We start from the raw sequence: 12,883 nt of genomic DNA, 5'->3' as shown, positions 1-12,883 counted from the left end.
CACCAAATTTCCTGCAAATTAACCAGGTAAACCACTTTATATTTCTAACTTTCTTCTATCAAAATAATGAACACGGAGGAATAAGTGGATGTGGTACATTGTTGCCTTAGTTGAAATCTGGAAGTACTGATTACATCATGTAAAGATAATGCAATTTTTTCTTCAATCCACATCTTCAAAATAAAGCTCTACGATCAAATCGATATCAATGCCACTATCCAAGGTTTTTCATTCTAATGTGTGATCGACATTGACAGGGATCCACTTCAAAAGTTATATAATTGAATCTAATTTACATCTAAGCAATTGATGTGTAAGGTTCTACGATTACATCTACGGATGTGGATATGCAGTTTTGCTTTGAAAATAGAGACGGATGAAGGGTGGCCAGTGGTGGGGGGATTTTCATTAGGGCAATAAAATGGGAGGAGTAGTAGATGCTATTCATCAGGGGGTATGAAGTGGGAGGGTGGTATCTTCGAGACTAATTTTATTAGACTAGTTTTTTAATAAATGCATAAATTATAAATATTAAAAAGGTGAAAATTTTATAGGATAAATTTGTTTTTAGTATTTATGTTATATAACTACACATGTACAATATACGTAAGCCACCATAGCTTATAAAATTTTATAAACATACAATTGAAGTGTTACTACTTATTTAGTCATGGTCTAATACATGTTTTAGATTTTGATTTTATGCATTTCCCTCTGATACTAATTATTTATGGTTTATTATGTTAATCATTAATCTTAAAATATGAACTATATTTAATTATATATATTTATATTTTAAAAAAAAATAAAAAGTTATATTTGGACAATAGAAAATCCAAAATATTACCTAGCACATCAATCCGTCAAAATTTCTCTATACCACATGCTTCTTACATGTCGAATAACGGTATTTATATTATTTTACAATTTATTTTTAATATAAAATTAATATAAAATGTGCAAGACTCTTTGATTTATTATATTTTTAATATTTAATATTATTTTTAATATTACTAAATAATTTTTGTCATTTTATAACAAATGTCTACAATTGTAAATTAATATCTACAGATAACTATATAAATGTTGCCTTAGACTAGAAAAATATAAACTTAGCCAAAACATATGTATATCAACGTACAATTATTAATCTTCATTCAACAAATATAAATGTTACAACACCCTTCTCAACAATTTCAAATGGTACCCATTTCTATATTTACAAATATAAAAATATATGTTTGACCTTTATATAACTCATAACAATAATAATTTCTAGCGTTCTAATTTTATCAGACAATTATATTTTCGATAATAACGTTCAAACAACACTATCTATTAACAAAGATAATTACTAAGCTATACATTTATTAATTAGTAAATATTTTATTATCAGTTTTCAATAAATAAGTTCGATGTAATTAAAATTATTTTTTAAACTTCTCATCCGTGGTGTTCACGGGTTATAACCTAGTATAGTTATTATTAAAAGATAGATGCATATAATCGAGTCAAATATATAGAAAATATGAAAAATAAATAAATAAAGCCCTTTTTTAGGTTTAAATGAGGCCGAACTAAACTCATGGCTTCAATGGCCGATGAGGCCTTGGCTAAAAGCCGGGCTTTACTGGATACGGGCCGGAACAGCCCTTTGTGCAGCTCTAAGCCGACACCTATTTTATGACTAATAAAACAAAAAAAAAAAAAAAAAAGCATCAAAATAGGTTAAATTATGATAATTTAATATAAGTAAAAAAACACAGAAAGTAGTACAGCAGTGAAGCCAACATGGACAGCGGGATTTAACACCCATATGTTCTGTTTTAGCAACATCCTACTATCTCTTGATTCTTTCTTCTTATACAAAAACAAAAACAAAAACAAATCAATTTCCTCACCAAGTAGCTGATACAGACAGCTTGGCCTACTTCAAAGTTCAAACAACCCTAGATAGAAAACAAACCACCAGCCACCTCACTTGACAACCATTAAACCCCCATTCAAAACCTTCAATATTTTCTCACAGATTCTATGCAATCCTCGAAAAATATGCCACCCTTTTCACAGTCGAAGCCTCTCTCAAATGGGGTTTCCAAGAATCCTCACGATTTCACCAGAACAAACGTAGTCACCATTGATGTAGGTGGTCAACTCTTTCAAACAACCGTACAAACCCTAACCCTAGCTGGGTCCAATACCCTTTTCTCCAATCTCTTCAATTCTTCTGAACAGAACAGTTCAATCCCTTTTATTGATAGAGACCCTGAATTGTTTTCGATTCTTTTATCTCTATTAAGAACCGGGAATCTTCCATCAAAAGCCAAAACCTTTGAGATTCAAGATATTGTTTTTGAAGCGAAGTTTTATGGGGTTGAACATCTTCTTGTTCAATCTCAATCTAACCCTTCGCAATTTGAACCTTTTGATCTTGAAAAATCAATGATATTGCCTCTCAGTGGCAGAGATTCACCTTCTGCAATCGCTACAACACCATACGGGTCAGTCCATGTCTCTCATGGCAGCAAAATCACGTCTTTTGATTGGTCTTTACAAAGAAAGTCTACGACTTTGACCCAATTCACGGCTATTGATTCTTTATTAGCTTTATCATCAAATGTTGTAGCAGCTGGTGCTACTGATTTCTCCGGCTTGCAAATCATTGATCTTGAAATGGGTCATGTTAGACAAAGCATAAATTGGGAAAATGTGACCAAATCTGGTTCAACTGTTCAAGCAATTGGAACTTCCCCTGAGCTTTTATTCACTAGTTTTGAATCAAGTCGCAGGAATTCAAACTCTATATTGGTATACGACCTGAATGATAGCTTCAAAGTTGTCTCAGAAATTGGGCATAATGAAATCTTTGGTGCTGATCTTGATTCGGCGATTCCATCAACAAAATTGAATTGGATTCCAAGTCTTAAACTGCTAATGGCTTCTGGGTCTCACAGTGGACCATCTGGCGTTTCAGGTAACATCAAGTTTTGGGATATAAGATCCGGGAATCTTGTTTCAGAAATAAAAGAGAAAGTCGATTGCTTTTCGGATATCACAGTTTCTGATGCCCTTTCAGCTGTTTTCAAGATCGGAACAAATTCTGGAGAGGTTTCTTACATTGATTTTAGGAGCATTTTGTCTGATAATTCTTGGAATTGTCTTGGTGATTCAAGAAAAGTGATGAATGTGAAGAAAGAAGGGTATGGTTGTAAGATTGAAAGTCATGGGAATCAAGTTTTTTGCAGTAAAGAAGGTGAATTGGAGCTGTGGTCTGAGGTTTTGATGGGTTCTTTGAGAAATGGTAAAAATGGGAAAGAAGAGAGGGTCTTTAAGAAGAACATGTTGGGTAGGTCGAAGGATTTAGGACAAAATAGGATCACAAATCTAGGGTTTGGTGGAAACAAAATGTTCGTTACTAGGAAAGATCAGCAATTTGTCGAGGTCTGGCAAAGCTCTGTAAGAAGATTTTGATCATTTGAAGTTTCATATGATTTTGATCTTTTATGCGATCAAAAGAAACAAAGATAGTGATTATTTGTTTGTGTACATTATCGTTTTTACAAGACATACCTTTTTTTTATTATTTTTTTTTTTTTGTGCTCGAATGTGTAGAGTGATATGCATGATATCAAAATTTTTATTAGAAGTTCTATAGTCGTTTTGAATCAATTTGATTTATATGTAATCCTGAATTTCTTAGGATGGATATTATGTTTACAGTTATTTTTTGTAAGTTTGTACAATATTTGTTGTTGTTAGAATTGTTATTTTAATGAATACAATACAATATATCCGTGGTTGCAAAATCGTCCTATTAGACTACACTACATCCTTCAGTCCTCTTCTTATTCTAAACATGTTTGCTTTGAAAAACTATAGAATCAGGGCGGAACACACACATTGGAACGAGCGGGCCGAAACCAAACTTTTAAACATGTTATCTATAAAGCTTTTAAATATTCATTGGCTAGTTGGTATCTTAAGAATTTATATTTTTTTAATAAAAAATCTATTAATAATAAACCGTTTTTTCATTTAAGTTTAAAAAAAAAAATCTTATACATGTATATTTTATTCTAATCTTTTATATATATATATATATATATATATATATATATATATATATATATATATATATATATATATATATATATATATATATATATATATATTTTAGTAGTCACTACTTAGCAATATTTACTAATAATTAGTAAACTTCAAAATGATAGAAATTCAAAAGTACGTTTACTTTTACAAACTAAGAATAATATAAGATAGGGATAATGACTTAAAAGGGTATTGTATTTTTCGTTTTGTACATGTTTAATCACTGAAAATTTTTTTTGTCTACATTTTCCCATTAAACTCGTTTTGTTGTCCATATCTTATCCTTATGACTGGTTGGTGTGGTTTTAGCTGGTTTCCGACGGTCTTTGCATTTCCGACGAGACTCCGGTCATCTTCTCCGGCAAGTCTCCGGCCAATATGATTTTTCCGGCGAGTTGTAACACACAAATAAGGTTTTGATTTTTCAGATTAACAACTCAAGAACACACACAACACACTAGATTTCGATTTCCAAAATAAAATACACAAACACACACCTCACTTCTTGATCGTCGTTCTCATCAGCAACTACCACCACCAAGCCCTTCTTCCGCCTCCCTCATCTCTCTATTAACAAATCAATTACGTTTTCTAGCTGGATTTGTTTATCCAAGGCAACCCAAGTCACCATTAAAATCGTTTACTGTTCATCGTCTTCAACCTCCAAGCCACCATTAAAACCGAGACCTTCACCCCCACAAACCCAGATCCCGTCTCAAGCTATTTCCAACAACCTCCGATCAAACTTCATTGATGAGTCCTTCACTTCAAATGATTCCCCTTCGTTTTTCTCTGATGGTTGAAAGTAAGCAAAATACAAACTATGCAGCATAATGTACAAGCTCGTCGATGCATTATCCTTTGAACCAGCACAATAGGAGAGAAGGAGGTTGCAATCAAAATCGAAGAGGGTGGGTGTCTCTTCTTCGATAAAAAATTCCAGATCTATCAAGATCTTCTAATGGGTTTGTTCTTGAGAACTTCTTCCGATTTGAATGTGTGTGTGTGTATGTATTAGATCAAAACACGAACCTATAACAACATGTGTGTATGATTTCGTTTTTTGCTAGATCTGCCATGGACGAAATCGTTTTGCTCAAGAAATCATTTCTGGTGTTGTAAAACCGTTAAATAAGACAGTTCACGAAGCAAATCTTTTTGATATTCGGTTACTATTGTATACACATTTAATTAGAAAAATTACAATTTGGGTAGATAATACGTGAAAACTTCAATAAGACAGTTCACGAAGCAAATCTTTTTGATATTCGGTTACTATTGTATACACATTTAATTAGAAAAATTACAATTTGGGTAGATAATACGTGAAAACTTCAATAACGACACTTAACGAAACATTTTTAAAATTTCAAAAATTGGTTCTTCATTTGCGGAACATAATTTTCTAAACTCTAGCTACGATGTTATTAAGTATATTGTATTAAAACAACCTACGATGTTATTAAGTAAAAACATTAACAATGACAATCCACGATCCACAAAGTGATTTAGGATCCATGAAGTACATATCGAATCAATGGTCATTGAAATTTCTGATTCTCGATTTATATAGATTAAGGTCTACTTACTTTTCCAATGCATCCATGTACTTGTAGGAATTCTGTCATATAAAGCTTGCATGGATGTTAAGAGAGGTTCTGGTTGACGTTCGCATAATAGTGCCAATAAAAGGTTAGAAAATGATTCTAGACAAAACTGCAAAAATGGTCCATGTGGTATGCATTTTTTCTGAGGTTTGGTCCAAACCTCGACTTTTTTGGATTGATGATCCTTTTGGCCTAGTTTCAATGCGTATTTGGTCCCTTGGTAAACTAAAATGACTGTAATGCTTTTTATGTATTTATTTTTTATTTTTCTTTCATTTTTTTTAATTCAATATATATTTATCTATTTTAATAAATAATAAATAAAAAGAGGTCTCTCTCTCTCTCTCTCTCTCTCTCTCTCTCTCTCTCTCTCTCTCTCTCTCTCTCTCTCTCTCTCTCTCTCTCTCTCTCCTGGCAGAATCCCAGATCAATGAACTAGTTTTTGGTTCAAACACTTCTTGCACGATCGATTCATCTTACTGTTTAACGACCTCCCCTGTAACCGGTCACAAATTCACCACCATCTACCATTTTCGATGAATTGAAACCACCCATCTCCCTCTATGCTTACCCTTAATCTTCATTTGAAATCGATTCAGGCTTGTAAAGCAAAAATATGAAGAACAACGATTTGAGATTGTAGGTGAGGTTTTAGAGAAAACGAAAATCGTACAAACCCTACTTCTGATTGTCGGATATCAAATCAAACACCGTCATCGTGTTCCCCTTGATGTTGAAGTTGAGTGCAATCCGGAGAAAATCGAGACCCACAAAAGGGAGAAAATCGAAGCAAGCAGAATTGACCACATGTACACGATAACAATGGTCCGAGTTCGATCAGAACCATGGTGGGTGGGATGAGGGGCATCGATTTCGGTGTCTGCAATCACCCTCTTCGTCACTTGCCTTAGATTTGACAGTGAAATTCGTCACAGTAAATCTAGGTCACAAGATTATGAATCGGCATCTGAACGGTGAAGTTGGCTTCTACTTCTTTTGATTATTAGGTCTGGTAACATAAATTTCTCAAGAACAGGGGTGAAGTTGGCTTCTACTTCTTTTGATTATTAGGTCCGGTGTCTGCAATCACCCTCTTCGTTTGTATCTGGGTCACTGCGTGCAAGAAGAAAAATCACACCCCCTGTACCGGCAACCATATGGAGTTGGGTTTTGTACTCCGATGACAGCAACCAAATCCTCATGAACACCATTGTCGGTGGTTCTTCTGTAATCAAAGAGTCAAAGATTGGGTGATGGTATGTAGTTTTTGTATGGAGAGAGAGAGAGAGAGAGAGAGAGAGAGAGAGAGAGAGAGAGAGAGAGAGAGAGAGAGAGAGAGAGAGAGAGAGAGAGAGAGAGAGAGAGACCTTTTATTTTTTTTAATTATTAAAATGAATAAATAATTATTAAAACTTAAAAAAAATGAATTTAGAAATACAAAATAAATACCCAAGGGCATTAAAGTCATTTCAGTTTACCGAAGGACCAAATTCGCAATGAAACTAGCTCAAGAGGACCACGAAGCCAAAAAAGTTGGGGTTTGGACTAAAACCCCAAAAAATGCATACACAAGGACCATTTTTGCAATTTTGTCATGATTCTATATATGTTAATACATATCCTCTTCGCAAGTCAAAAGTTAAATTTGTGGCCATTTTGTGATATATGCTGACAACATAGTTTTGTTTGGTGATATGATCCCCTCCATATATGATCATTTTACCGAATAGCTAGAAAAAAGATGTTATTTGAGTTGTAATAATACAACGGGATCCTTAAAGTTGCAGCCTAAGTTTACGATTCAAACAAGACTTTTACTCGACAAAATTAGCAAACACATGGAGCATTTATCCACCAAAGTCCAAACCAATGAATTATTGAACAACAATATGCCTGTTAGTACCATTAGTTTGTAATTCCTTAAACTTGAGTTTAAACTTTATTCAAACATTGAAAACATCGTGCTCAATTCGAAGTAACTTGTGTTGTATCAAAACATGAGTTGATATGTGCCTAGGCCTTATGTTTCATGAGCCATGGCCCATGGGTTAGCCCATTTAGTTTACAATGGCCCAAACTACATTTTTCTTAACAATACTAAACATGCTATGCATACTGGGGCGGAACACAAGCCGAATTCTCTCTCTCTTTATATATATATCCAACCTATTTGTTTCAAAACTAGAAATCTAATAAAAAAATTATACATATATCTGATATTCTGATAACAAACTTATATATATATATATATATATATATATATATATATATATATATATATATATATATATATATATATATATATATATATATATATATATATATATATTGTTTTCAAATCCTAATCAAGATCAACTCACATAACAATTATAGTAATATAAATATAAAAAGCAGACAATTTCATTACAGTTGAAGAAATTATTACAATCATAGCAAAATTTTCTACTAAAAACTAATTAGATGAAAGAAAGTAAAAATAACATTTAGGCAAAAGAGGAATGCTAACAAATATAATTAAAGAAAAAAAACTATATTGCACACATGGACCTAAATGAAAGTTTATTAGCTTTTAACCCTATAGATACAATTAAGTTTAGACAATTTAACCAAATATCTCTCTACTTAACAAGATAAAACAAGAAACAAAAACAAAGGAAATCAGTTGAGATGAGTTGTACGATGCACTATATAAAATCATAGGAAAGACAAGGTCTGAAAGGTCCTAGAGCCTAAGGTTACACCTAATATGTCAGCAGGTCACAGTAACCTTGTTAAATCATCAAAAGCAAAGATTTTGTTAAAATAAAATAAATGAGTCTAATCCTCAAAAAGCAAAGGAAGTTAACCTCAGGAGAGTCTAATCCTCAAAAAGCAAAGGAAGATTACCCCATGAGAAGAAGAACGCATACCTCGCAGTGGTGTATGGGTGAGTAAGGCGACCATGAAGGGTGAGATAGGGCAGGGTAGTTACTCTCCGGCTGTTGGCAACACTACTCCGGTGGAAGGCGATGCTCTCTCATTCATTGTATCTCCCTGTTTTTTTTTGAAGATATTTTAAATGATCTTTGATATTTGAATATGTTATCTTTCTTATTTTCTGCAACTTCTCTCTTCCTATTTTATCTCAATAATTGTAACGCTCTTTTGCTGGAAAATATATATTTATTTGTAGATTAATAATTTTAAAATTTATTCTACCGAACTGTTATAATGGATGCATTATCTTCTCTTGTTAGCGTTTTGAAAATTCTGAGGGGCCATAAATAGTATTCACCCTAAACAAATAAGCTGATATATAATATATATGGTATTAGAATGCAAAAAAACAGGGGGGCCATGGCCCCTCCTGGCCCCTAAAGGGATCCGCCCCTGTATGCATGGTAAAAGTCTTGTACTAGTGTTGGATGAAGATGTTGGATCTATGGTGTCACACACAAGGTTCAATTAGTAACATGTGAAATAAATAATATAGTTATAGGTAATAAATTTCTTATTTACAATCAACATAATCAATAAATAATAGGATTTATTATATATTTATTTTAAAAGTTGAATTAATAATATTTTATAAAAAAAGTTAACTAATAGTTTAATATTAATTAAAAGTAATTAATTTGGAATTGAGTTTGATTAATCAAATTGGATGAAAGGGATCTAGAAAAAGGCACTCATTTGTATTAGTATTTGTAATATGAAGAATGTTTATTAGATTTTCGGTAAGTATTATTGAAAATCCTAATTGCCTTCGTCCTGCCTACTCCTTATTCTTTAGAGTTTTGTGATTTTATCAAGAGCACAACAAAGAGTTTGAAGTTTTGCTTGTGGATTAGAAGTCTAGCATCTGTTTGTTTTCCGCTCATGGAGATTGTAGTTTTCATCTTGAGTCACTACACCAAATGCCATACAATTGATTTGAGGTATTTTATAAATATCATTTGGTTGTGATTAGTCGAGTATTGTTGATTCGGTTGGATACTATATTGGGAAATTATTTTAAACCATTTTTCGTTATATTTGTTTGGTTTCAAAATTGTTTTGTATCTCATATTTCTCAATAGGTATATCAAAGTATCAAAGTTGTTTTTGAATCATAAATTTTAAATAATATAGATACTTCAACCTTTAATGTATTAATTAAATATTCACTTGTTAAATATTTTCTTTTATAAACCTCATACATGATTTATAAAAACCAATATATTTTGGTTTTTTCCGGTTTAACCATCAGATTTTTTTTCTTGGTTTTACCACCAAGAGTTGTTGGTTAATTTTGATAACCAAAAGATAAACACGGAAGCATAAACTTTTGATTTTTAATCTCAAATCTGATTAAAAGAAAACTTAAACATGAAAGAACGATTACATACCTATTTTAATATGATCTTCAGATCTGAACAACTAGGTTGAGTTCTCGAGTTGATCTCAAGACAACTTTGAAGAACCCTTAACAATAAAAAAAAACGAATTTGTGAAGTAATTTCGTGTCTCTTGATTTGCTCATCATCACATATATTTATGGATGGAGATAAACCAAAAAGTGAGAGATGGAAGGGATCTTGAGTTAAACCGGGAACTCAAGACACAAATGACAAGTGAATATCGGTCCATCAACAATCTTATACACTTACCATAATATTTCTGAATTTAAATGATAACAATATATATATGTTCATTTAGAGCAGACGGTATGGGCATTGTGGCGTGCTCGTTGTGCTGAGGTGGCACCCTCAATGGGGTCGTGACGGGGGAGAACACCCCCCCCCCCCTTCTTGTTGCATCTTGCTGTGATGCTTCTTGTTGTCTCCATGACAAGAAGAAACGAGCTATTCTATTGGCTGCCAAATTATCTCTCTCTATCTCTTTCCTCTTAACATGGTGTTATATCACCATAAACACCACCCCCTCTTCTTGTTGCTTCTTGTTATAACACCACCACAACGGACCCATACCTAATGGTCTTATAGAATGGTCCCATAATTTTCTAACAATCTCCTACTAAACCATGAATATATAAATGTACATACAACCATATAAGCGTTTTAATGTATGTTATCATTATATTGGTATCCTTATAAAATCTCGTCCATTAATTATTATAGTATAGGATCAAAGCGGTATTTGTTACAATTTACATAACTAAACCCATCAATGGTCACATATACATATATAACTAACGACATAGATTAAACATGATGTGTGGTTTAAAAAATCAAAAATAATTTCCGATGAGTTCCTTTTTAGCTTGAAGTGAGATAAAACTTCAAATAAGTGCAAATAATAATGGAATGAACTGAATCCTTAGTTTGTACAAAAAACATAATTATTTTAAAACAAAACATAAAGCACCATAAAACTCCAACTAAAACCAAATATCACACTAATGTATGTAGTATTCTCATGAAAGACCTAGGGAGGTAGTCCCTTTATGAGCGGATCCGCTTTCATGGAGTTTGTTCATATGTGCTATATATATTTCCATTTTGCACTATTGTGTTAATTAACAGAAGGTAACTTAATTTCAATATGCTTTGACTTAATAGAACTTATGTTGTTGGAATATAACATTGTTGACTTATTATCACAACTTTAGTGGTATTTCCATACCAATAATGTGTAGCCTCGTGACAAATTTCTGCAACCATATTACATGCTACAAATTATGATGCCATTATGGAAGGAGCTACCGAAGTCTATTCCATGAAATGGCTCATCATGTTAAAATGCAAAATTATCCCGATATGGATCAGTAACTATTTTGGCATCTAATAAAATCATATTCTTAATAAAAATGATCTCCAAAACATATGATTTCCTATAGTTGAGCATATATCCTTTTTTTATAGATATCTCAAAATCCATTTGGTTGCTTTCTTATGATCCAAACTTGGGTTGCGTAGATATCTGCCCAAAAGCAGAGAGATAAATTTACTCTAACTTAATCTGTGATACACAAAATCATCTATTGTATTTACCTCAAAACCAAAAGAGATAATAAATTGATGAAAAATATGGTACCACTCATAGGATATCCAAAATTGAGGTTGTTGGGTTTGTGTATTTAGAATAGGAGATTGAATAACATTGTCGATCACTGATTCATAATCTACATACTATCGAAAGTAATAATAGGAATCAAGATTGATTCCTTCTTAAGGACAATGTTTTAACCTTTTTTCTCCCCTAAACTCAACATCCTCAAAGAATGTTGCTCTATCCAAAATGCAAGGTCAATATCCATGCAATTGAGAACTAACATAATGCCCCCATTCCATTCCTTAAAGTTAATCTCATTAAGTACATGAATCATAAATGTGATAAATGTTAGCATATATAATACCATAATTCAAATTTGTTGTTTTGAGAGCATACTCAAATCTATTTTTCTGCTCATTAATCCATAAACCGTAATCAATAAACTCAATTTATGATATCATTACAAGGTATCAACACAATATTAATATCAAGTCTTTGGACAACAATACTAACTTGCAAGAGATATCCTTGTTTTAGAGTTAAACATTGACAATAAATCATATCAATTAACAAGCCATTCTTTGGATTGATTTATTAATCACATGGAACCAAAAAATTATCACATGTTTATCACCACATATATGTTTATTCGGCCAAATATCAATCTACCTGTGGGTCGGCTAATACCCGCATTAATAAACACATAAGCTATAAATTTTGATAATAAGAATGGACAATATATCATGTCAATTAATAAACCCCTTTTTGGATTGGCTTATTAATGATATGCAACCTAAATATTGTCGCATCGTCACACCCCTGAACCAGGACGACGGAAACGTCCAGGGTCGGATGACGTCATTGTATAGTATCATAACAATTGAATATAAATGAAACATAGCAACCAAACAACATACATTAAGAGATACCAACATACATTGTTTACATGTTGTATTTGTTCATCAATTACGCAAACGTGACATATAGTATGAAATTCCAAAATGCAGCAAATCTGGTTCTTAGGTACCTGCTTACTGGTTCCGTGAAAATACAAGTCATTTTGAAAATCGTCAACATTGAATGTTGGTGAGCATATTTGTATGAAAAGATTTGTAACATCTTCGTTTGTAATAGTTTTTATGACTCCATAAAATCCGATATTTTCTATGAAAATGGTTTGTACGTCTCGTTCCAAA

The 12,883-nt window shown here is 32.4% G+C and overlaps 1 protein-coding gene across 1 annotated transcript; it reads left to right on the top strand.

The window, feature by feature from the left end:
* The first annotated feature begins 1,413 nt into the window (after window positions 1–1,413).
* Window positions 1,414–3,669, top strand: LOC111886483 (BTB/POZ domain-containing protein At5g41330). The gene has a single exon (XM_023882736.3). The coding sequence runs from the start codon at window positions 2,035–2,037 to the stop codon at window positions 3,469–3,471; it is 1,437 nt and encodes a 478-aa protein (XP_023738504.1). The 5' UTR covers window positions 1,414–2,034; the 3' UTR covers window positions 3,472–3,669.
* The last annotated feature ends 9,214 nt before the right edge of the window (window positions 3,670–12,883 follow it).

The sequence above is a fragment of the Lactuca sativa genome, chromosome 3, assembly GCF_002870075.4.
Source record: "Lactuca sativa cultivar Salinas chromosome 3, Lsat_Salinas_v11, whole genome shotgun sequence".
Lineage (NCBI taxonomy): Eukaryota > Viridiplantae > Streptophyta > Magnoliopsida > Asterales > Asteraceae > Lactuca > Lactuca sativa.
Note: the sequence above shows the minus strand (reverse complement) of the source record. Positions and strands in the feature narration are given on the sequence as shown.

What these genes read in the sequence shown, in the direction of transcription:
- LOC111886483 (XM_023882736.3), top strand. Translation starts at nt 2,035, where the DNA reads ATGCAATCCTCGAAAAATATGCCACCCTTTTCACAGTCGAAGCCTCTC.